Source organism: Phoenix dactylifera, chromosome 2 (assembly GCF_051530095.1).
Source record: "Phoenix dactylifera cultivar Ajwa chromosome 2, Ajwa_hap1_PhDact_Kaust_v1.1, whole genome shotgun sequence".
NCBI lineage: Eukaryota > Viridiplantae > Streptophyta > Magnoliopsida > Arecales > Arecaceae > Phoenix > Phoenix dactylifera.
The window spans coordinates 52313000-52339631 of NC_143191.1; the positions used below are offsets into that span (position 1 = coordinate 52313000).

The window sequence follows — 26632 nt, forward strand, 5'->3', positions numbered from 1 at the left end:
TTTTAACCCCAAGAATATAATTAGCTTCTCCCATATCCTTTATTTCAAAATTCGTGAACAACCAATTCTTAACTGATGCTAAGAATTCTTTATCATTAGCAGCCATTAGTATATCATCCACATAAAGTGATAAAATCACAAATTTGTCTTTGGATCTTTTAATATAGACACAGTGGTCTTCATCAATCATGGCAAAATCATATGATATGACAGCCTGATGAAATTTTATATTCCACTGTCTAGAAGATTGTTTAAGGCCATAAATCGACTTCAAAAGTCTACACACTTTGTGCTCTTGGCCTTCTTTAATAAAACCGATAGGTTGTTCCATATAAATTTCTTCTTCCAATTCTCCATTGAGAAAAGCTATTTTTACATCCATTTGATATAATTCAAGATCCAAACTAGCTACTATGGCTAAAATTATGCGAATTGAGGTGAATCTCACGACAGGAGAAAATGTCTCTTCATAGTCAATTCCCTCTTGTTGTGTATAGCCTTTTGCTACAAGGCGTGCCTTATATCTTTCTATTGTGCCATCTGCCTTGCGCTTTATTTTGAGAACCCATTTGTTCCCAATTGCTTTCCGACCTTTCGGAAGATCAACCAATTTCCAAACTTGGTTTGATCTCATTGACTCCATTTCTTCTTCCATTGCATTCATCCATTGCTCTTTTGCAGGACATTTAAGAGCTTCATCAATATTTCTCGGTTCACCTTCCTCTTGAGGTGTAACAAGAAATGCTTCTCCTTCAATCTCAAATCGTCGACGGGGAACTAATCCACGGTTACTTTTTCGTAATTGAGATTGTTGTAAAATAAATTCATCATTTCTTGAATTTCTCCCACTTGAACCAGATGTTGTTGATGGATTTTCAAGATTTTTTACCAATTGAGTTTGATTAAACAAATTATCATGGTCCTCTATCTCAAATAAAGATAAACCTTTATTTATTTCACCCTGATTTGGAAAATCATTTTCCAAAAATGTGGCATTACGAGATTCAAACTCAGTAATACTTCCATTGTCAGTGTTACCAACGAACACATATCCTTTGGAGGTTTCAGAATATCGAATAAAAATACTCTTTTTGCCCCTTGGACCCAATTTTCCATATTTATGAGAAGAATCATGAATATATGCAGTGCATCCCCAAGGTCTTAAATTACTTAGGTCAGGTTTGCGACCGGTCCATAATTCATAAGGGGTGGAAGTTACTGATTTTGAGGGTACTAGGTTAAGTACATATGCAGCTGTTAATAATGCATCACCCCAATAGGTGATCGGCAAATTAGCTTGTGCCATCATAGACCTAACCATTTCCAATAGGGTTCTATTTCTTCTTTCCGCAACACCATTTTGTTGTGGAGTACTAGGAATAGTTAACTGTCTACCTATTCCCTTTTCATCACAAATTTGTTTGAACTGATCAGACAAATACTCACGTCCACGGTCAGTTCTTAACACTTTGATTTTCCGGTCTAATTGATTTTCAACAAAGTTTAAATATCTTATAAAGCAATCTAATGCATCAGATTTGTGAGATATCAAATAGACATAACTGAAACGTGTATAATCGTCAATAAATGTGATGAAATAAGAAGCCCCATGTCTTGCCCTTACATTCATCGGCCCACAAATGTCAGAATGAATTAATTGCAATGGAAAATCGGCTCTAGTTCCTTTACCAAATGGTTTTCTTGTTGTTTTTCCTGCTAAGCAATATTCACATATAGCTAGATTAACCTTTTCAACAGGGCCTAATAGTCCCTCTTTGGCTAATCTATTCATTCGTTGTTGCCCAATGTGACCTAACCTAGCATGCCAAATATTTTCATCCATGTTTGGATTACTAGTAGATGTAACAAAGGAAAAAATAGTACTTATTACATTACACATACTATAATCAGTATCAAGTACAATAAAACCATTTAGTACATAACCAGATCCATAATAAGTTGTCCCTAGCAATATGTCTACACCATTACCATGAAAATTTAAGATATAGCCAAACTTAAGTAACATAACAACAGAAATTAAGTTTCGCCGAATATCTGGAGCATATAATACATCATGTAGAATTAAGGGTTGACCACCTCGCATATTCAATTTGCAGGTGCCAATCCCCTCTACTGCAACTCTTGAATTATTTTCCACATATATCCATCTTGCTCCTTGTGGAATTCGACGATATTCCACGAAAGCGTCTCGATTTCTTGCTACATGGTCTGTGGTCCCTGAGTCTTCTTTGCCTCGGAGCATTCACGAGCAAAGTGACCCTTCTTGCCACAGTTGTAGCATCTCAATTTTGCTTTGTTCCTCTTAAAAGGACGCTTTCTTTTACCCGGCTGGCTATGCTTGAGCTTCTTAGAGGTCTTGCCATTACCATTGCCTTTCTTAAAATGACCACTAAAATATTTTCGCTTGAAGCCCGAAGCTCCTTGCGAACTAGTGTTAGCCATATACACTTCATTAGTGGTTTTATTTGCCTCAAGACGGTCTTCCTCCAATTCCAGATGACGACCAGCATCAGTGAAAGTTCTAATGCTTTCATTATGGGTTAAGTGAACTTTCATGTGCTCCCAACTATGAGGCAAAGATCGAATTATAGCTTGAACTTGTTGTTCATCAGTTAGCACATGTCCAGCATCTCGCAGTTCACTTATCATGTTCGACATTTCCCTTAAATGCTGCTTCATATTATTATTAGTGCGTTTCTTATATGTGTCGAACTTGATAGTCAGCTGCCTAAGTTTGGTGACAGAAGTTCCACCAAACTTTTCTTTTAATGCTTCCCATATTTCCTTTGCCATCTCAAAAGGCCTGAACTCTCGCATGATATCATTTTCCATGCTACTCAGCAATGTAATCCGAGCAATTGAGTTCTTCTTTTTCCAGGCAATATAAGCCTCCTTATCCTTTATGTGTTGAACCGTTATTCCATCCTCAGGCTCATTCATGGTATGGTTTAAGGCTTCCAGCGCCTCTTGTTCCTCCAATACATATTGGATTTTCATTTGCCATATTTCATAATTTTCACCATTCAATTTCTCACCCTTATTAAGTTCAGCTACTATATTCTTAGATGCTGAAGCCATTGCAGAAAACTAAATTTCTACATAAAGACAAACATGCACACAATTAATGCCAAGCACAACACATATTTTTCTTTGCCACTAAACACAAATAAAATTAATGCTAATTCACATAATGGCATGGAATTGAAAGTTCACTATAAACATTAATTTTGATTCTTAGCAGACAAAGTTTTAGTTCTTAAGACAAATTATATAGTAAGTCTTAGAACTCCCACTTAAAACATGTATACTAAAACATTAAAAATTATATAAACATGGAGACATTTATTATCATAAAAAAATTTAAATAATTAATACACAAGTAAAGAATATAAGTCATTCTAGCTTCGACTAGTTTTCAACTAGTGATTTTGCCATCTAAGAACCCGAACCCTCCTTGGAATAGTATCCTCAATTTCTTTTTGAATCATAGTTGATACTATTTGTTCGATCCAAGGAACCATTATTCTACTAATGGTATGACCTCCTGCTACTGTTAAAATTCCACTAATCTCATGCATTAAGTACTCTTTTATAAATGCTCTCACCAATTGAGCATAATCTCTCACTGCTAAGGAATTCCAAATATCTCTTAGAACTTGTTGCCATGATCCAAATAGAGAATCATACAACACTTGGTACCGTTGATGTTGACATAATGCATGTCCTAGATGAATGATTTCTTCCATCATATAATGAATAGTTTGTACATGTAAAATCATGTCATCATTAGGATCCATCCTTATAACTCGTAATGTGTGCAACAAATCTCTAAGCCTCGCCCTTTGTTCCGGGGTTCTTGCTGCCCTCGGAACCCTCACTAAGAGTGGTACTCGTGGCATTATTTCCTACAACAAATGTGGAAAAAATGCTTAGGCATAACACTTAAATATAATGACACACAATTAAAGGATGCGGGAACATTCAATTTCAAAATTTCCAAATGTCACACATACAATCACGGTATGATTGGAAAAAATTTCAGAAAAAAAAATATTTTCCTGTAATTTTAACTCATTTTTCGAATATAAATAATAATAAAAAAATTATTTTATATTCGAAAAAATATTTAAAAAAAATTACAGAAAATTAGGAAATTAATTATTATTATTTTGAATCCAACGGTATAAACTACGTCTCAATATATTTCTCCAAATCATATTTGAAAATTTTGTCTCCAGAAAATTGGTGGCCCGCCCGTTAAACTTCCACCGTTGAGAGCGGGAGGTGTACGTTGCTATGTTAAACCAGCCTCACGCGGTCCCCTCCGCTTCAAGGAAAGCGGGACCCAAGCTTTTCGCTCAGGCCACGCATCCCACTACCCAACTTGGACTGGGCGAACTAGTCCTTTGCACCAATTGCACCCAGACTCGAGGACGAAACCCAACGTCCAAACCACCAAATGCCCCCGTTTGGGTTATAAGCTCCCACTGCCTTCTTTGTTTAAATATTATATTCTTCCCAACGTAACCCATCTCTCCTCCTTTCTCTTCTTCAGGATGTTTGGATGAAAAAAAAAAACAGTAAGAAGAAGATGAAGAGGGGAGAAAAAAAAATGGTTTGGGGCAGTTGGGCTTTCCCTTTTTTTTTTATGAGGTGGCCGCATGGGAGACGCCATCCGTGAGCCGTTTAGAGGCCGCGCCACTGTGCAAAGGGAAGGTCTTCTTCACAGAAAAAAAAAATTTGCAGAAACAAGCCTGAAATTTTCGGGCCTTGTTTCTCCCTCCATAGTGAACGAAATTAAGTGTATTATATATGGATAGAAAGCTTGTTTCAAGGGCTTTCCATTGATATAAGTTTCGTTTCCCAAAACAAACTGTGGAGAAAGTTATCAAGTTTCAAAGTTCCGGATTTTTGATCTTTATGAATTTATATCTCTCAAACTACTGCACCAAACATCACCAAACTTTCCATATATCATCTACATATCATATAGTATCTTCATGCAAAAAATCACGGCCTAACTCTATGTGTAAACAAAACCGCCATTAATGGCCATTCAAGGTGGTGAGTGCGAGAGCAATGGATTTAAGATATTAAAACATGTAATATTCACTCCAAAACATTTCAGAAATCGAACAAACATGCTCTGATACCAATGTAAGATAAACACATTAACATAAAACTAGGATTTCGGATCACTTACAGATTTTCTCTTTGATTCGATTCACTGATCAAGGAGTGGATTTTACCAATGAAAATCTACTGTTTTCCACAACCTAAATGCCCAAGTCACTTGCAGAGAATCTCATAACCACCCCCTTTTTAAATGAAGCCTTATGCATAACTGTCAATAGACAGTTTCAGGGTTGAAGAGATGTCTATGGAAAGACATCTCTTTTGGACATGAGATCATGTCTTTTGGTTACCGGTTTGATTGAACCATCATGGGTGGACCAAACTCGTTTTTCCAACAGCTAAAAAGCGCCCTTGCATATGCTTGCCAGCCCTAAGTTTCCTTTATACCTTCATCATTGAGATGTGGCTCAGCTCTCTTATTGGTACTAATAACAAGTTTTTGAAGGTTAAACTTTAGAGTTTCCAGCATCCTAGACTCGGCATATAATCTTTTAGTAACTCTATTTTTCTATTAGTGTTTATCCTATTCAATTTCTTTCGCATCTCATGGATGCCACATGCATCAATTAGTTAACAAACATCTTGTATGCAAATAAGTAGAAAAGCAGAGGCAACAAGAAAAATACCTCAATAATAACATAAAAGCTTTGTACAAATCAAATATATTAGTAATGTCTTTTTTTTCACTGAGGCTGCTAAGTGGTAAAATCATGAAAGGTTGGATATATCCAAGGTATTCCGAACCGTTACTGGTAGGCGTACCGGTGGTCTATCGGACCGGTTTATCGTTTTTGGTACCGTTTCGGGACCGGGCCCGTACCGATAGTTGGAGCCGGAGAAGTCGAGGTGAAAGAGAGAGTGAGCAGGGAGGAAGGGAAAAGGAGAGGCCTCTGCCGCCAACGGAGAGTTTCAAAATAGGAGATGCGGCCGCGGCCTCGGTCTCCGCCACGCCCCTGTGGGCTCCGCCGCCCCCCTGCGGGCTCTGCTGGCAACAAAGGCCTCTCCTTCTTCCTCTCTTTTCCGTTCGTTCTTTCCTTCTCTTCTTCTTTTCGGCTTCGACTAGATTCTCTCGGTACAGACTGCGTACCATTTTTTAGGACTGAACAGTACCGATCAGGATTTGAATCGGTAAGATACGTGCTGAATCGGTCAGTATGGGCCGGTCGGTACCTGTAGGCGTACCGATGGTCTACTGGACTGGTTTATCATTCTTGGTACCGTTTCAGGATCGGGCCCGTACCGATAGCTGGAGCCGGAGAAGTCGAGGTGAAAGAGAGAATGAGCAGGGAGGAAGGGAAAAAGGAGAGGGCTCCGCCGCCAACGAAGAGTTTCAAAATAGGAGATGCGGCCGCGGCCTCGGTCTCCACCGTGCCCCCGTGGGCTTCGCCGCCCCCCTGCGGGCTCCGCTGGTAACGAAGGCTTCTCTTTTTTCGTCTCTTTTCCGCTCGTTCTTTCCTTGTCTTCTTCTTTTCGGCTTCGACTAGATTCTGTTGGTATAGACTGTATATCTTTTTTACGGCCGAACAGTACCGATCATGATTTGAATTGGTAAGATACGTGCTGAATCGATCAGTATGGGCCGGTTCAGCATACCATGAATATATCTTAGATTTGTGTGTAGTTCTATATGACACTATCACCATCCGCACGTGCGGAGGTAGAGAGACAGAAAGAGAGAGAGAGAGAGAGAGAGAGAGAGAGAGAGAGAGAGAGAGAGGGGCCACCAATTGAAGGCAGAAATTCTGCTGATAATATGACAACATGCACGTACCAAATGCCGGTCGCCACCACATGTGCGGGGGCGCGGGGAGAGAGAGAGAGAGAGAGGACCACCAATGGAAGGCAGAAATTCTGCTGATAATATGGCAACGTGCACGTACTAAGTGCCAATGTTTTGATAGAGGTCAGATGATGTGAAATAAAATATAATTTTTAAAAATAGTGGGAAAATAATAAAGATATATTTATTTTGACTGCCTACATGTGAAATACTATAAAAATAAACTATAATTTTTTGGTACATTGATAAATCATAATTTATAAAAATATAGGAAGATAAAGGGAGTTACCCCCTCCACATCTTTAAGCTCACATGCACAAGAGCCAAGGGAACAGGAAAGTGGGCACCTCCTTGTAATATGGTTGCAAAGTTAAAAGCTAATTTTTACCCTGCAAGGAATGCTCCATCGTATATGGCAAATAATCGCGCATGGCCTCTGCACGGCGCATTGGCAGGGAGGCAAGCAAGCAAAGAATTTTTCTTTTCTTTTTTTTTCTTTTTTTTTCTTTTTTTGTATATCTGCATCTCACACGTAACATAACGAATATAAGTGTAGCCCATAAAATTTAAAAAATAAAAAAATATGAAAAAATGAAACCAAAACATAGTTGTCCCAAATAAAATCTCAAGAATGCTAAGCTACAAAGGATGTCATCCAATCCGCCGCACTGTTTGCCTCTCTGTAGGCATAAGTAGCTTGATGGAAGTCGCACTCACTCAAAAGACTGTAGATATCGTAGATCAGCCGCATTTCACCGGCCCCACGATCCGGCTTCTGAATCCACTCGATCATTATGGCTGAGTCCTCCTCAAGAACGATGTGGTTCACGCTCAGCACACGCTTTGCATAGGAGACTCCCTCCCACGTGGCTCTGGCCTCCGCACCGACCACTCAATCATTTTTTGCTTTTGGATGTAGGATTGTTATGCACAGCAGAAGATTAAATGAAGTAAATTATTTTACTAACCTCCGGCCATCGTTGATTAAGCACTTTGATTAAACACCAACTAAGTACCTCACACGAGAAGAGGAAGACCAAGCACCTGAGGAGGAAGAGACCTACGGGAGAGAGAGGGGAGGAGATCTAGAGCTTCCAACCTATGCAGGACTTGAGTGCCTTAGGTGATGGATCCACAGGCTATTTATACTGCTAGGTTAGAGACTCGGATCTTTATCTTTAAGGTTTATCTCTAATTAGTTTCCATCCATCATAGAAACTACCTGATAAGATAAACTCTGAATAATCTCTAATCAGATTGGAAACTTCTTTTTGGCCAATTTAATTCGATTTCAAAGCCATGTTCATCTCTTGGAATCCAACGAACCAATAAAATGATACGATACTTTTAACATATTCTATCCTTGCACAATTCATAGGTCATTGCACTTCAAAGTTATTTAATGCACGGTGTTGTATACAATTTAACAATTTATAAGTTAAGATGTTGATTATCATGATGCTTTTGGAGAACTTTAAAATCATGTTTTATAAATTTTAGATATTATGATTCATTAAATTAAAATTCTCCATATTGGTGATGCTGCAGAAATTTATCCTATAGTTTTTATTTTAGAACTTTTATTATAGAATTTATTATTAGAACTCTACGCAAACTAAATCTTCATGGAAAAACTATCCTCTTGAGACTGCACAAATGCAAGACCACTCACAAAACTTGTGGACCTCAGCTTATGCTGGGGATCATCTTATAAATTAAAGAGGGTTTGGCTGCAATTGAAGTTGAAAATATATAAGCATCCAACAAAAATATTATACATTAGGGTTTTTTTCTTAGATGCATCTAGTCAGATGAAGCTTTTGAAGGAAGGAAATTACAAAATCGACGCTTCATCCTAAGACATGGAGTTTGCTGAACTCAATCCTACTTTACATAATAGACATAATTAAGTTGTCTTCTTCCAAAAATCGTTCACCTTCTAAACTTAGCAAAGGCAAGATTTTCGAACCAAGTCTCTTATAATGACCGCCCAACAACTTCGCCAACTTGATAAATTGGAATATGAACTAACAAAAAGTATATATAATAATGTGCATGCGTGCGAGAGAGAGAGAGATGATATGAGTTCTTGTATACATTATTTTCATGTTGCTACATTTAATATGTGGTGTGTTTTGGAAGAGGCATTGCTTAGATTTCACGGGAGCAAACTCTATATGATTCGTTTGTACTTCTCGAATGGGGCTGGCCAACATTTCCCAAAATCATATGGAATATATACATATATGTATACATGTATGTACATACATATGCATGTATGTACGTATGTATATATGTATATGTATATATATATATGTAGGTTTTTTTGTATGAATATCCTTCTAAAATTGATATTTGCATATATATCCTCGTAAAACACTTATTTGGCTATTTTGCCCTTCTTTATCCTTATTTTTGCATATGTACCTACGCCATCTAACGTCGTTAAAAAATTAACGATTTCAAATTAAAATGGCTAAAATTCTCTTAATATAATGCAATCGCAATGGAGGACAAAAAAGCAATTTTAAAATTTTATTTTATTTTTAATTAAAATAAATATGATTTTTATTAAAGATATTAGAAGAACCATGGCATTTGTGAAAAATAATATTTTATGAAAATATAGAAATAAATATAAATTTTAAGACGATATTCATGTAAATTTAAATTTTTAAAAATATATTCATGAAAAACTCTCTCTCTCTCTCTCTCTCTCTCTCTCTCTATATATATATATATATATATATATATATATATATATATATATGTTTGGACCATAACATGTTCGACGTGACGAACGAATCTGACCACGTCAATAAGCCAAGAGGCTGGACGTGGCAAATTGAAATTATGAGCGAGGAACCAATGCCGCTCCCAACAGCACGATTACGACGGCGGACCCTGCAACGACCATGGCCATTACGTTGAAAGCCTTTCGACCAACCATTTCATCTCAACCCAACCACAACCGGCTAGGTGGTCCAATCCACACCAAAACTAAATCCGGGGCTTAATTATATAATTAGCAAGGTAACTCGTGTTTATATTTAATTGCACTAGGCTCTAATTAATATTTTCATATTATTAAGCAGAATGTGCAGGTTCCTCAATCTTTGTCTCTCATAAAAACAAAAAAAAACAGAAGCTAGGATGCTTTAGAGAAGGACAAGTCCCCAAGCAAAGCTTCACGGGCCACTGATCAAGAGTTTTCTTTATTAGTGGTGTAATAGATTTATTTGTTACGTAGATTTAGAAGACAGCAGATGCTGATTCCCAGCGGCAACTGGGGCCAATTTGACAAATAATAAATGAAGGACTTTAAAATAGAGAGCGAGTTAGGTGTGAATTGAGGCTTAAAACTGCACCATCCCCATCTCAGCAAATAATGGCAGCATACTCGGATCGTGTCTGGTTCTGGTTGTCTTGTTGCAGCCAAGGAAGCAGCATCATATCCCGGCATGTTAAAAGATTCGGTGGTAATTTAATGCAGGGTTTTCCGGATTTACGGTTATGCGCATATTGCACCGCAGAATGATGTACAATACTTGATCAGTGACATCTCTATTAAGAGATAGGCGGCGGCCATCGAATGCTGCACAGCACTCTACGATAGAATTTACGCACTGCAGAGGATTTTGAATTGGGATTTTCAAGCCATGTTAAATAAATAGGCCATGCAAGGCTAAATTGTGAAACTAAGTGGCCTCTCTTATATGGCTTATAGTTTTACGATGTTCGCTGGAGAAAGTGGGGCACATTAACTCATAAAATTGTGCCCTTGTTGAAAGAAAAATGTTGAGCCATTTCCTTTAGCATGTTCATCGGTATTCTCTAACACGATAGATGAAGAGGAAGAATACTTTGCTACTAAATAGGGGAAATGCAACACAGTTAGTTAGGTGTAAACAAGAATGATATCCCATGCAATGCATGGTTCTTCAGAAATTTTTCTTTTAATTTTTCTGTATTTTGGAGAGGGGTTGAGTTATCTCCCTCCTATTCATTTAATAGGTTTAAAGATAGAGATAGGGATTCAAACTTTGTGAAATAACTATAAATTTATATTTTTATGCATGGCTTTAAATAGCTAATATTTTTATAAGATAATCTAAATTTATTTTTTTTCCTAAAATAATTAAGAAGAGTCCTACAAAATTTATTTTGAATTCTTTGCTTAAATATTTTTTTTATGTACATGAAGGAAAATATTCATGAAAGTTTCCTGATTTTTTTTTTGTGCATGGACTCTAAATAGCTAATAATTTTTTCTTAAAATAGCTAAAAAGAGTCCGACTCCAATTCAAAGTTACTTCAATTTTTTTCTTTTTTCTTTTCTTTTTGTTCTACGTGCATGGAATACCTCAATCTCCATTCTCCACTCAACTAGAATAAACTAGCAATCAAGAAAAAGAAGGCTTCAAGGCCAAATGCCATAAGCATATTGGCACCCTACACAGCATTACACATCAATCTTTTTAATTTAAATTACTCAACAATTAATACACAAGAGCCACTTTATACCATCTATTTTCTTTGTATTGCACCAATCCTTAATTGCCACAACAGCTGGTGAAATCTACGACAATACTCCAATTTTTTTCCTCATTTCAAGCAGATATAGCATTACCCAGGCTATCTTTGAACAAATTCCATCAAATTAAGCTAGTAAACCGAAATGATGGAAACAAACTTATTCCTACTTTCTCTCCATTAAATCCATTCCCACTCCCTCAAATTGATTCAGAAGCTAGCAGTCAGCATAAAGAAATTATTTGGTAGATCAAGAATAAAATCATTCTTAGATCACATTGCAAGAAAAAAAAAATACTAAAAATAAAATATGATTTCGTCCTAAATTTAGGATGGATTTGATCCATCTAATAATTTTGTGGTTTCAGATCCAGCCCGCGATATCACTAAAGCAGTCCAATGCCATTAAAACCCAATCATCCACCACTGCCGAACGATTGGTAGATCCCCGAGAGATTTAATTTTGAAAGCGACCTCAAGCCAATCGTCTCTATCTAAGTCACCGCCTCAGCCAAGTCTTCTCAGCTTTCACGCCTCCGGTCACAAAACAGTTACCTCACTGGGAGGTGACCCGATCTCGGGAGTCCCCCGGTTTATATAAACCGCGGGCAGCCTTCGCTCGCTCGCTCGCTCGCTCGCGCGCTTTCATTTCTTCTTCTTCTTTCTTCGGAGGCGGCTGCTCGTCGGCCGGCCGATCGCCCTCTCTTCGCCGGCGACGCTCCGTTCCTATCCGGCGGACGAGATAGAAGAGAAAAAGGGCGGGGTCGAATCTCCAAGAAACATCCAAGAATTAACCGAAGAATTCGATTTGGTGGCGCCGACGAGAGGACGGAGAAGAATCTCTTGGAGCCGTCGGAGAGCTCGCAGTCGATTCAAATTCGCTTCTCGATCCGATCTCTGTGTCGCCTCGCGCTTCTTCCTTCGAGGTAACTGGCCACGCTTAAAAAAGAACGTTTTTTTTTTCTTTCTTAAATGGTGAAATTTATCTATTTATTTATTTATCCAGTGCAATTAAATAAACGAGATTTTTTTTACATGAATATTCTTTTAAAAATTTTGATTTGCATGACCATCCCCTTAAAATATATACTCATAAAAAATTATTTTCGCACAAATATATTCTTCTATATTTATTTTAATTAAAAATAAAATAAAATTTTAAAATTATTTTTTTATATTTTATCGCGATTGTTTTACAATTTTTTTAATATATTCATTAAGAATATTTTAATTTTTTAATTTAAAATTATTAATTTTTTAACGGTGCTAAATGATTTAGTTATATATAAAAAATAAAAATAAAAAATAAAATAGCAAAATGAGTATTTTATAAAAATATTTATATGAAAGTATCCATGCAAAATTTGATATTTAAAAATATTTATAAAAAAATTTAAATATTTTTTTATTTCTTGCAGTAGCTTAAAAAGATGAGATTTTAACGCCGCGGGGGGGGGGGGGGGGGGGGGGGCGCGGGGTGGAATTACTGATAGGACCACTCTTTTTTTTCTTTTTGTTTTTTACGGTAGCACGCCATTGTAGGTGGAGAGTGGTGGAAGAGGGGGTGCAGTTATTGAGACCTGGACCGGTGTTGTCGTCATGTGGTGGTTGGTTTGCGACCTTGGACTGAGGGCATCTAGAAGGTTCGTACGGTGGGAACCTCCTCGCTACGGTGGGAACTGATAGGTGTCTCATCTACAATTAAAATTGTTTTGTTTTTTTTTTTTTTTGTCTTCGTGGTTGGTAGGCTGCTTGCTAAGTTATTATAAACCTATAAATTTCCATAAACAATGTAATTATAATTCAATTCATTATTAGGAATTTGAATGAGAAATTCACTTGAGCGCTGAAGTTGCTGAATTTTTTTTTTTATGTTTTATCCAACAACCATTCTATCACTACCCATACAAATAATAAGAATATGTTTTAAAGTATGTATAAATTTATGCCATACTGATTTTGTGAGAACATTAATATTGAGTGATTTTTTTTTAGTCAAACTCTTTTGTTTATAAATTTTTGTTTTTTCTTTTTATGCTATTTTTTTTTGTAAAAGTTTCTCTCTCGCATTACTACATATGAGACAATTCAGAGAGAAGAAAAACCAGTCAATGCATATTGTTTATAAAACTTTATACATAATTATACTCCAGATAGATCAATTATTGGTCGAGATTCTGCAAAAGGACACTCCACTTTTGTTCTATCTATAATTTCATTTACATAAAGAACTTAAGTATAATTTTAATTTAATAATAAATGATAAATTAAGAGTATGTGTAGGTCACTATCTGTAGCAACGATAACTTAGAGGTAGAGTTGATCATGGGCTGGGCTGGGTTGGGACACAAAAATATCAATTTTTTAATAAGCTTGAAGTGAAACTCTACTAAAAATAAATATAGTTTAGGCTGAAGGCCTGGCTCATGATCAACTCTACTTAGACATAAATGCTACGGTGGTGAACAGCTTCCAACAATTCTCTTATATCTCATCATTTTTTGTTTATATTAGGAAAGAAGTATAATTTATTAGAAAATTTATTATCATATCTTTAAACTCTCAGTGCATACCTCACTTTACTTCTGAATTTGGTCATCTATATTGCAACCTAAATCCTTTTAAAAACTAGTAAAATGTTATATGTAATTGATATTTTCAAAAATAAATATATCCTTTTTGATACAAAGGCTGCATTCTTTCATAATTACCCCAAGCTTTCCTCTCCTCCTTAACATGGAAATATAAACAACTATTTCCAATGTGGGTATAAGTATTTCTTTTCGCACCATTCTACACCTCACAGAATTTGTTTCCAACCATCGCATTGTAGTCTATATCAAAGACGGTTCATAAGTAGAGTCGATCATAGGCTGGCCAGATCTCATGTCTAAATTATATTTATTTTCAGTCAGATTTCAGGCCTAATCTACTTTTAATTTATTTTGTTTTACCAAATCCAGCCCATTATCAGCTATATATTCACATCAATTTTACACGTCACATCTTATGAGCACGACAAACACCTAAATAACACAAAATTCTATCATGCGTCCGTCACATATGTTTGTCTCTAACTTTGCATGTGTGCGCTTATACTTTTCTTTTAAGATATCTAATTTGACATAATCTTCGCTCTTACTAATTATTATTATTTTCCATCTCCACTTTCCAAATATTAAGAAAATTGGTAGCCCCAAGCATTGAAAAACCAAAACCCAGGAACAACCATACTTGGTGCACCCCATTCCCTCTTACTTGAACTCGGAGGTGCACTTGTATATCAAGTTTGTTTCATATGAACCACTTGTTCCTCTCTCCATCTTTTTCTCCCTCACTCTCCCCCTCTCTTCTTTGCTCAGCAAGGATACCACCGTCTCTGCCTTGCTTTGATATAACAGTAGATGGACTGAAAGACTCCCAAACCCCACAAACCTAAAAAGCTCTCCTCCTTTTTTCCCTCCCCTCCCCTCCCCTCCCTTCCTTCCGTCTTTAGGATATCTAAAGTTCCACGTATCTACACTTCATGCAATTATTGTCATACAACTACGCACCTACCCTCTTTCCATCACAAAAACAACTTACATGAGACCTCCTTTATGAGATTTCCATCTGTTTCTCCCTGTCAGGAGCTAAAGGAGAGAGATCATTGAAGTCAAGGAGAACGCCACAAGAAAGAAGCAGCAGCAAGGGAAAGCAAAGAAAGCTCTCTCTTTCCCTGTGTATATATGTATTATTCTCTATTTATTTCATTCGTAATTTTCCAACAACAAAAATAACGAAATAAGCTTCAAATCCCATGGCTGCTTCTCCTTCGTCCCCTTCTTGGTTCACCTCTCTCACGTGCAACCCCTACTCCTCTATCCATCAACCTGAGTCTCTTCTCCAATGGCTCCGCTTCATTTTCCTCTCCCCGTGCCCGCAGCGCCTCCTCTTATCCGCCGTCGACGCTGTCTTCCTCCTCCTCCTCCTCGCCTTCGCCCTCCACAAGCTCTTCTCCCGCCTCATCCACCGCCGCCGCAGCGGGGAACCGGACTCCGATGCCCTGAAGCCTCTGCTGTCCGGGTCCCGGGTCGTTCTCCGGACTGACTTCCGATTCAAGCTCGCCCTCGCGATCTCCTCCTTCCTCGCCGTCTCCTTCGCCGTCCTCCTTGTCCTCGTCCTCACCTGCCTCCCCCGATCCCAGTGGCAGCTCGCCGAGGCCGCCTTCCTCCTCCTCCAATCCCTCTCCCACCTCGCCGCCGCCGCCGTCGTCGGCCACGAGAAGCGCTTCCAGGCCGCCGCCCACCCGGCCACCCTTCGCGTCTTCTGGGTCGCCGCCGTGCTCCTCACCGCCCTCCTCTCCGCCTCCGCCGTCCTCCGCTTCGTCTCCGCCGCCCCGATCTTCCCCGACGATGTCCTCTCCATCGTCGCCCTCGCCCTCTCCCTCCCCCTCCTCTTACTCGCCGTCTCCGGCTCCACCGGCGTCTCCGTCGACCACCTCCGCCCCGCCGACGAACCGCCGGCCCGGTCCGACCTGAACCACCCTGAACCGAATGTAACCCTGTACGCGACCGCCTCGATCCTCTCCCTCATTACGTGGAGCTGGATGAACCCTCTGATCTCCAAGGGCTACCGTTCGACGCTGAACCTGGCCGACGTGCCGTCCCTGGCACCGGACCACCGGGCGGAGCGGATGTACGAGCGGTTCCAGTCCAAGTGGCCCCAACCGGCGGTCCGGTCGGCTCACCCGGTCCGGACCACCCTCCTCCGCTGCTTCTGGCCCCACCTCCTCTTCACGGCCTCCCTCGCCGTCCTCAGGCTCTTCGTCATGTACATCGGCCCCACCCTCATCAACCGCTTCGTCGACTACACCTCCGGCCGGCGGTCCTCCCTCGCCGAGGGCTACTACCTCTGCGCCATCCTCCTGGCCGCCAAGTTCGTGGAGGTCCTGGCCTCCCACCAGTACAACTTCCACTCCACCAAGCTCGGCATGCTAATCCGCTCCACCCTCATCACCGCCCTCTACAACAAGGGTCTCCGCCTCTCGTGCTCCGCCCGCCAGTCCCACGGAGTCGGCATGATCGTCAACTACATGGCCGTCGACGCCCAGCAGCTCGCCGACATGATGCTCCAGATCCACTACATATGGCTGATGCCCCTCCAGGTGGGCACCGCCCTGGGCCTCCTCTACATTTACCTCGGCCCTTCCGTCACCTCCGCCGTCGTCGGCATCGCCGGCGTCATGCTCTTCGTCATCCTGGGCACCCGCCGCAACAACCGGTTCCAGTTCTCCCTCATGGGCATGCGGGACAAGCGCATGAAGGCCACCAATGAGATGCTCAACTACATGCGCGTCATCAAGTTCCAGGCCTGGGAGCGCCACTTCGAGGAACGAATCAAGCAGTTCCGGGAAGGGGAGTACGGCTGGCTGGCCAAGTTCATGTACTCCATCTCCGGGAACATCATCGTGATGTGGAGCGCGCCGGTGCTGATCGGGGCGCTGGTCTTCGCCACCTGTGTGGCGGTCGGCGTGCCGCTGGACTCCGGCTTGGTGTTCACCGCCACGTCCTTCTTCAGGATCCTCCAGGAGCCGATGCGGAACTTCCCGCAGGCGCTCATCTCGGTGTCACAGGCGACGGTGTCGCTGGATCGCCTCGACGCGTACATGACCAGCGGCGAGCTGGAGGACGGCGTGGTCCACCGCGTCGGCGGCGGCTGCGACGATGATGGGAGCGGCGCCGCGATCGAGGTGACGAATGGCGCGTTCGCGTGGGACGACGAGGCGGAGGTGAGCGACGCCGTGCTCAAGGGGATCCACATCAAGATCAGGCGCGGCGCGCTCGCGGCCGTCGTGGGGACCGTCGGATCCGGCAAGTCCTCCTTCCTCTCCTGCATTCTCGGGGAGATGCACAAGATCTCGGGCAAGGTATGTTCAATGTTCCCCTTTTTCTGCTCATACATCTCTGGCCGTTCATTTATTTTAGACGTCCATGTGGTTAGGATCCGCCGCAACGTCATTAAACCGTGATAACGGACCGTTACGCCCTGAACCCAATATCCCGCTTTCATTTAATTAAAAAACGAAATCCTGACACGTGAGCCAAAGAATCCTACTCGAACGCGGGATCAACAACTCTGTGGCAAATCACGTCGAGTAATACTAAAGAGTTGAGTTCGTGGCACGTGGGATGGAGCACGTGTTAACTCGTAGCGTAGGTAGCCACGCCTTCGCACATGCCGTGGCTGACCCGTCCCTCTATCTCTCGCTCTCTTAGCCTAATTTTTCCTTTTTCTTAAAAAAAAAGATTTTATTCTTCGGTGCGGCCATAGACTTTGACCGACCTAACAAGAGCTAAAAAAAATAAATAAATAAAAAACGAATGATTCATTCAGAAAATGCAGACGCATAGACCGTCCACCATTTTGAAAATTTTTTTTGGACTCGTTCTGTATCTGTTTTCCACCTTCTTATTCTTTTTTTTTTTTTTGACTTCAATGATAGTGCTCACACGAGATTAATATGAGCAGCCGATATTAAAAAAAAAAAAATTGCATAGAAGCTCTAGGCGGGATTCTGGTCTTCACATGCCAATGTCGAGGAAGAGAGAAAGCAGTATGGACAGCTGGTTCGGCACCCTCATAAAAATTATTATGCGTGCGGATTGAGGGGTGTATTGTTCATCGTGCATGGAACCAGGATTTTTTTTCCCCACATGCCACATTTGCGAGAAAAGAAAAAAAAAAAAAGGTTTAGGGTTGGCATGAACTTAGAAGAGATTGATGAGACTCATCAGATCCTGTTTCAATTGACCCTCGCATAGCTAACTGTACGCTCGCATGCTTTTTATAAGTGACAGCACACAACTGGCAAAAAGGAAATGGTGACAGTAGCTAAACAAGGTGTTTTCATCTGGCTAGACTCGTCTCTAGCTACCATCTAGAAGCAAAGCCACACAGTACAGTTTTGACATCATCCCATAATTTTTTTTTTAGCTACAAAAAATAATTTATATATTTTACTATAAATACATCCAAAAAAAATCAAAAAACAACAAATCTCAAAGTACTTTAAGCAACTTCCTCTTTCCAACCCATAGAACTTTTTCAGAGTGATCGGTAACATACGAAAGCATACAATCCACAATCCTATTAGCCTCTTTATAAACATGCTTGACTTGAAAGACAAAAATATTAGATTGCTATAGAATTTAAAAAAAGGGCAGACAAATTTTCTTTTTGACTTTCGTTAAATCGGGTGAAAATGGTTTGTGCAATATTTCGATACTTGTTAACATTTGTATGCTTCACCTATTCTTTTCAAGTTTTACATCGAGGCACATTCATTCCCATTTTTGTAAGAATTATTGATAATTATACCATTCTCTTTTTAAGTATTTAAACAAATGTTAATGAACAAGGAACTAAGGATCTTGACTCGATTTAACTGTCATCATCACTAAAACCACTGCTATCGTATCATAGATGTAGTTAAAATACTGTGTCTGGCTTTCATTCTGATTCTCGTTCGCATATTATGGTGGCAGGTCAAGGTTTGTGGGAGCACAGCCTACGTATCACAGACGGCATGGATCCAAAATGGAACCATTCAAGAGAACATCTTGTTTGGGCAGCCAATGAATCAGGAGAAATACAAGGAAGTCATCCGGGTTTGCTGCTTGGAGAAGGACTTAGAAATGATGGAGTTTGGGGATCAGACTGAGATTGGGGAGAGAGGGATCAATCTCAGTGGCGGACAAAAGCAACGCATACAGCTCGCCAGGGCTGTTTATCAGGATTGCGATATCTACCTCCTTGATGATGTCTTCAGTGCCGTTGATGCTCACACAGGCTCAGAGATCTTCAAGGTGACTTTCTTTCGGTTTTGGTCTCTGACACTTGCCAATTTAACTTATTGTTGCCCATGTTGGTAGGAAGACAAATTACATACAACTACATTATGTTTATTTCCCCTCCTTACTAGTTAAACATGGTGAACCCTAAGTGCAAAAGTGATAATTGAGGTTGATGTTCTACCCGTCCCTTTTGTAGCTGCACAAAATTGGATTTTTCATTCTATGAGGACCCCGTATGGGTGTTTTTAGTCTCGCATCGATTATTCGTTGGGTAGATATTGGGTACTTATACATAATCAAGGAATCCAAATAATACCTTCCAGCTAGTTTTTTTGGGTGAGATCCTAAGTTACTTCAAATGGTATCAGAGCGGGCCTTACCCATAAACTATATGGACTAGGGGACTCGGCAGTACAGATTCATTGGGGCTGACTACAGGCCACTCGTGGTGCTTGTGGACGTCAGAGCTTAAATGAAAAGAGTATGTGAGGACTCATGCAGGCATATGTTTAGTCCCACATCGGTTATTCGCTAGTTAGATCTTGAGTATTTAGATCAAGAAATCCAAATAATACCTTCTAGCTAGCTTTTTAGGTGATCTCTTAAGTTGTTGCACATTCATTTTTTGATTATTATGTCTCATTTGTTATGTATCCATTCTCTTACCTTTCCTTTTGCTGCATTTGTTGAACAAATTGCTTTTTTGATCATTAATAACGGAGCCTAGCATGTGCAAAAAGAATCCCTTTGTCGAGAAAATCTGGTAATAAACCTAAAGATACGATCCAATACTTACTGTTTCTCCTTGGTTTTAAATGAAGGGCTTCAGGTTCTTTTTTTTTTCTTCTTCTTTTTTCTTTTCAATAATGCATGGCATTTGATTTGGAGGTTTCAGGAGGCCTGGGGAGGCTTTGGAGTCCAACATGCACTGACTCCTAGTACTCTTTATTTCTTAAAGACAGTGGTGCAGCATGCAAGCTTTACCATTATAAAGAAGATGTCAATTTATGATTGAATTGAAATGCATGCTTGCTTGTTAATATAAATCTCTTCTGCAAAACCCAATAATATGTCATAAATACCGCTCTTTATATTCTAAAGTAGAATCATAACTTTGAGCTTATCGTTGTAGGAATGTGTAAGAGGTGCTCTCAAGGAGAAGACTATTGTGCTTGTAACACACCAAGTAGACTTCTTGCATAATGCCGACCTCATAATAGTAAGTGCTGTATCCCTTCCTCGAGTATTCTTGATTGTGAAAGTTGAGGTGGAGAAAATAGTTTCAGCTGCTGAAGAGAACAATTTCGGAATTTGTGTAGAAATTTTTGAAAAATGATTAGTTAATAATAGTATCTTCATTAGAACTTCCACAAGTTTGTCTTCATCTGTTTCCAGTGATGAAGTTTCAGCCACTATCTTTTCTGTATTTCTTTTCCTTTGCTCGGTTTCTTATATCTACTAGTTGTCAACATGATGAGAGTATTGCTGTGTAATCAAAAAAAAAAAAAAGTGTCAGACCGTCGGTAGATCTTTTTCCTATGTTATATTTTCAGTCTGTTTTTCATAAGCATGCTCCTTTTAAACTTGGCATATTTATCATATTTCTTCGTTCGCTAAATTAGCTAGTCCTTCCTCAACATTGATAATTTTTTGGCAATTAGCTAAACATTAGATTTTGTTTCCTCTCTAAATAATGAAAAAAACCACATAGGTCATGCGAGATGGGGCGATCGTACAATCTGGAAAATACAGTGAATTACTAAATTCAGGCTCAGATTTTGCAGCACTTGTTGCTGCTCATGACAGTTCCATGGAACTTGTAGAACAGAGTGGTTCTACTGGTGAACACATAGAGCATCAGCCAAAGCCATCAGTACAACCTGCCACAAATCAGGAGCAATCTAATGGAGAGAGCGGTTCTGCGATCTCACCAAAGAAAGAAAAGGGCACTTCTAAACTGATAGAGGAGGAGGAAAGGGAGAGTGGTCATGTCAGCTGGAATGTGTACAAGTTATACATGACTGAGGCTTGGGGTTGGTGGGGAATAGTGGCAGTATTGGCAGTTGCTTCTATGTGGCAAGCTTCGTTAATGGCAAGTGACTATTGGTTGGCATATGAAACGTCTGAAGAGAATGCAGCTTCATTCCGTCCATCCTTATTTATTCAAGTTTATGCCACTATAGCTGCAACTTCAGTTGTCCTTGTTGCAGCCAGGTCTTTTCTCGTAGCATACTTGGGGCTCAAAACTGCACAGATCTTTTTCAAGCAGATTCTCAACAGTATCCTGCATGCTCCAATGTCCTTCTTTGACACCACCCCTTCTGGAAGAATTCTTACCCGGGTAGGTCTCACTTTCTTCTGATATTTCTTTTGTTTTACACATGTTTAGTATATGCTTTCAGTTGGTTAGTGTCTGAGTCTCCATCATCTCATCTCTATCTTAGAAGATCAATAGCTTTACTTGCTCATTTCCTGAATTCTTTTGTGTATAGATGCCTGCTTCTTATAGATCAAAGGTCATTTTGTGTATTTCCACTGGTTGTTAGCTATTCATATGGATTTTTCTGACTGTTTTTCCTGTTCTTTCCAGGCATCATCCGATCAGACCAACATCGATCTTTTTCTTCCTTTCTTTGTAGGATTAACTGTTTCAATGTACATTACAGTGTTCAGCATCATTATAATTACATGTCAGGTTGCCTGGCCAACTTTGATAGCCATATTGCCACTGGGATGGCTGAACATCTGGTACCGGGTATATTTCAGTCATTGGAATTCATGTCTTCTCCATTAAAATTTATCTTCCATTATGCTGGTCCATTTTAAAGCAAAGGCATGCTTTTATATGCAGGTTGTTTGGAAGTTAATTGTTTTTCTCTCTCTTTGCTGTCTTGGTTGCAGGGATATTATTTAGCAACATCTCGGGAGCTAACCCGTCTTGACTCGATCACAAAAGCACCAGTTATCCATCACTTCTCAGAGACAATTCAGGGTGTCACGACAATCCGGAGCTTCAGAAAGGTGGAAAGGTTTTCCCAGGAAAATTTGTATAGAGTCAATTCAAGCTTACGCATGGATTTTCACAACAATGGTTCCAATGAGTGGCTGGGATTCCGGCTGGAACTGATAGGAAGTTTTGTCCTCTGTATCTCTGCTTTGCTCATGGTCATGCTGCCTAGCAATTTTATAAAACCAGGTATCAACACAAAGTCATCGGTATCGCTAGGATCGATCGTTTTCATGTTCTTGGCCTTTAAAATCTAGCAAGCGCGTTCCTACTGTTTGTCGGTGTTAATCATAAGCTGCTGACATTGCCATTAGATGAACATATCTTTTGGGGAGAATGCCACTTTAGGTTCTTTGGGTAGCTTTAGGACCTCCATTTCATCTGCACCTAACAGCAGTCCAGTGAAATCTTAAAGGCCTCAGACGCATCGTCTTCCCTTTTATGGTTTTGCAGTATGGCACTGAATGTCTAAAATTCATGTTAATATAACATAATAGATACCATTAAGATGATATGAGGTATCATTGTTTAAACTCATGCAACTATGGAGCAATCCTCCTGAATTCCCCTACCTAGAAAGAGTCATGGGAAAGTAAGAAGGTTTGATGCAGGAGTTTGTTTTCATCTTAGTTTAGCATAACAATCTAAAATAAAGACATTCTCTTGAGACATGACAATTCTGTCAGATGGGATTAAAATCAAGTATATCTTGCAAAAAACTACCATGCAACTCTTATCGGTATGTTGATTAGTAGAAAAGTCATGTGTTAATGCTTTTTCTATTGAGGTCATGAACTGAAAATCCTGTTTCCCCTCCCAATGCACCTCATATATTCATTTTTTAAAGAATAATTGTTTTGAACTACCATGAAATCTGCAGGAGCTAATCTTTGTTTCTATGTTGCAGAGTTTGTTGGTCTATCTCTCTCCTATGGTCTCTCTCTCAACACTGTAGTGTTTTATGCCATATGGATTAGTTGCTTTATAGAGAATAGGATGGTTTCAGTAGAAAGGATAAAACAGTTCTGTAATATTCCTTCTGAGGCAGCTTGGGAGGTCAAAGACTGTCTAGTGTTGCCAAACTGGCCAACCAGAGGAGATGTCATCATCAAGGATTTAAAGGTTACTGAATAACTTTCTTTTATTCATGCAGTTAAAACCAAAAATCTTATGAACTTTCAGGTGGACTTTGAAGTTAATATGTTTTTTTTTGTGCAATACCAGTTCTAGTGTTGTTAGAGGAAAATCCCAGATAGCAATGCATATGAGGATGCATATTAGATCCAAGATAGCTTTTCCTTTGAAACGTTGCTCCCACTTGTTATTATTAGGTGTTAAATTGAGCTATGCCTTCTGTTTGTGCAGGTTAGATATCGATCAAACACTCCTTTAGTTCTTAAAGGGATTTCAATTAGGATTCATGGAGGAGAGAAGATAGGAATTGTGGGAAGGACTGGGAGTGGCAAGTCAACATTGATACAAGCTCTTTTCAGAATAGTAGAGCCTTCTGAGGGCCAGATAATCATAGATGGAGTAGACATTTGTACTTTGGGTCTTCATGATCTCAGGTCGCGCTTTGGAATTATTCCTCAAGAACCAGTTCTATTTGAAGGAACAATTCGGAGCAACATTGACCCAATTGGAAAGTATTCAGATGATGAGATATGGCAGGTATCAGTTATATAAAATCCAAACAACTGTATTCATGCTATTTGATTATGATAAGGCCTGATCTTCATTGCTGACCCCTTCTCGAACAGCTTAAGCTTTTACGGTCTAGCGATCGGTTAACACAGTATCAAAACCAAGAGTATTTTCTTCTTTTCTTCTCTTGAATTTTTCCCGGTCGAGTCATTCTAGACTTGTCTCGAGTAATTCTTGACTTGTTCGTGCCTTCATGTGTGTGTCCGGGCCACATGTGGAGGGGAAGGGGGTCGCTAAGGCTTGATATTCATTGTTGATCCCTTCCTTAACAGTTCAAGCTTTTGGTTTCTAGTGGTTAGCTGACAGTTTAAATGACAGTTGCCTCCCAATTTGCCTCTTTACAGGCCCTTGAGCGTTGCCAACTCAAAGATGCTGTTGCTTCAAAGCCTGATAAGCTTGATTCACTGGGTATCCCCTCTCTCTTATTAGTTGGTTTATTGTTTGACAAATTAAATATTCTTCACCTTTGCTATTGTCTTCTTCTACTTGTTAATATTAGAAGGTTGCTTCCTTTTTCTCAAAAAACAAAAAAAAAGGAAAGAAAGGAGAAGAAATTTGCTTCAATTGTTAAATAAACTTTGTATTTAGATGGAGTTACAGTCATTTGAGAATGCTGAATACCTGTCTTATGTCTTGTAAAGCTCATAATTCCCACTTTTATATAGTTAAGCAGTACCACCACTGTTAGAAAGATTAAATTAGAAATATTTATGTCAGGAAATACGATTCTTGATTGGCTGTGTTGAACTTGATGAAACTGAACACTGGGCAATATAGTTTAATGGAATATGAAGCATTATGATGCGATGCAGACTAAGTCCATCTTGTATTTTAAGAAGAAAAAAATAGAAACTTGAAAAAGTGGAAGAAATTGGCTCATTCATTTGGTTAGCTTTGAATGTTCACCATCTCTGGCTTGCTCCATCCTTTATGGCATTCCCTCTTCCATACCTCATGCATTCTTACATTGACATTATCAGTGGTTGACAATGGAGAGAATTGGAGCGTTGGACAGAGGCAGCTTCTGTGCTTGGGACGGGTTATGTTGAAACGCAGTCGTATCTTGTTCATGGATGAGGCAACTGCTTCAGTGGATTCACAAACAGATGGTATGATTCAAAAGATCATTCGAGAAGACTTCGCTGCGTGTACAATCATTAGCATTGCTCACAGGATACCCACAGTCATGGACTGCGACAGAGTTTTGGTTATAGATGCAGGTAATGTTCTTTTTTTCTTTGGTATAAAGAAAGTTCCCTCAAGGAGTCATAATAGTTTATGGATCTCACTTTAATTTAATGTAATGTTAAATGATTTTCTTCATTTCATCTATGACGTCGATACTTGAAGGAAAAGAGTGGATCGGTGAACATGAACTACAAATATAATAATTGATTTTTTTTACACCATGCCAGGATTAGCAAAGGAATTTGACAAACCAGCCAACTTGATCGAACGTCCATCCCTCTTCGGAGCTCTGGTTCAAGAGTATGCCAACCGCTCTTCTGATTTATAGGTCACAAGTGTACCGAATTCTGCGAAAAATGAAGATATGGACCTGCCTCGGTCAAAAGAACAACAGAGGTGTGTCGGAATCCTAATGCACTGACGGCAGTAGCTGATGATGCTGGATCATAAAGAATATATATATATATATATATATATATATTTAAGAACAAGGGTGTGGAGCAATTGAAGGTATCTTATACCATGGTTGTTTGATACTTCAGAAGTGGATGGCATTTCTTCAATCTCCATTACTAGATTTGAGCTGTGATTGACTGCTAAATTCTGATTCAGGAAACCATCTGCTAAAGTTCTCGATCACACGCATCAAATTTGAAGAATTGTATTTGTAACTGCTTTATGTTATGTATAGTGGGAGTAAGGCAGCAGAAAATTTTGCAGCGAACAAGCTCAGACTCGAAATAAAATTTCTTCATCACCTGTAGCAACTTTCTCTCTTTGTTTCTCATCTTGCATCAGATAAACTTTCAGATTTTGGTACGCATCATGTAGGATTTTATATCAATGGTTCTTCTCTTTGGTGCTTTTATGTGAAAATCTTTGCAACTTCTTACCTATTAGACTTCTGTGCCGAACAAGAGTGTTGTGTGCAAGTAGCCATACTCTTAGTCTTTTCATTAGGGGTCCTGACCAGAGCAGTTAGATTAGAATTGAGACCCATGAATGTGATAGGTCCCAGCCTGTGAAGGAGGAGAAGAGAACGGTGGAATAGAAATACTTTATTCAAGACCTCTCTTCGGGTGAGAGAAAACCCATGCAAGGAAATACTCTATTTCTGGTGAGAGTAACCTATGCTTCACACTAAAGAAAGAAAAGAAAATAATTCCACATATCTCCCCAGAACCCCCCCTTGGGCCATCACTCATCAACGCCCTTGTCTCACGTCCACTCCGGAGTTCCTCGAACCCACGCTCCCCACGTGCCCATCACGCATCCTCTCTTCCCTCGTCCACATGACATCCGAGCCATCGCTCATCACGCCCCACTCCCCACTCCCACGTCTGTGCTTTGGAGAACCCATACATGACGGAGTCGTCGAGTTTCCTCCACTCCCACGACACTCGGTTTCTTCATTCCCGGCCTCGTTTA

General features: G+C 39.8%; 1 protein-coding gene across 7 annotated transcripts; it reads left to right on the plus strand.

Moving 5' to 3' along the window:
• The first annotated feature begins 12033 nt into the window (after nucleotides 1-12033).
• On the plus strand, nucleotides 12034-25971 carry LOC103723467 (ABC transporter C family member 14-like). Of its 7 annotated transcripts, XR_015975814.2 has the most exons (14): nucleotides 12089-12396; nucleotides 13013-13113; nucleotides 15100-17378; nucleotides 18997-19317; nucleotides 20438-20524; nucleotides 21017-21646; nucleotides 21896-22060; nucleotides 22207-22501; nucleotides 23220-23434; nucleotides 23678-23983; nucleotides 24361-24424; nucleotides 24997-25236; nucleotides 25432-25714; nucleotides 25817-25971. XR_015975814.2 is itself a non-coding variant. In XM_088716951.2 (13 exons), the coding sequence occupies exons 3-13, from the start codon at nucleotides 15270-15272 to the stop codon at nucleotides 25530-25532; spliced, it is 4533 nt and encodes a 1510-aa protein (XP_088573077.2). In that variant the 5' UTR covers nucleotides 12089-12396; nucleotides 13000-13113; nucleotides 15100-15269; the 3' UTR covers nucleotides 25533-25971. The 7 variants fall into 7 exon arrangements, 6 of the variants coding, with proteins under 6 accessions (XP_088573078.2, XP_088573077.2, XP_088573075.2 ...); XM_088716951.2 differs by having other exon boundaries at nucleotides 13000-13113; nucleotides 25432-25971; XM_088716949.2 differs by having other exon boundaries at nucleotides 13013-13156; nucleotides 25432-25971.
• The last annotated feature ends 661 nt before the right edge of the window (nucleotides 25972-26632 follow it).

Coding starts and splice junctions, on each gene's coding strand:
- LOC103723467 (XM_088716952.2), top strand. CDS start 15,270: ATGGCTGCTTCTCCTTCGTCCCCTTCTTGGTTCACCTCTCTCACGTGC. Junction 19,318..20,437: donor CAGGCTCAGAGATCTTCAAG/GTGACTTTCTTT, acceptor TTATCGTTGTAG/GAATGTGTAAGAGGTGCTCT. Junction 23,435..23,677: donor TCATCATCAAGGATTTAAAG/GTTACTGAATAA, acceptor CTGTTTGTGCAG/GTTAGATATCGATCAAACAC.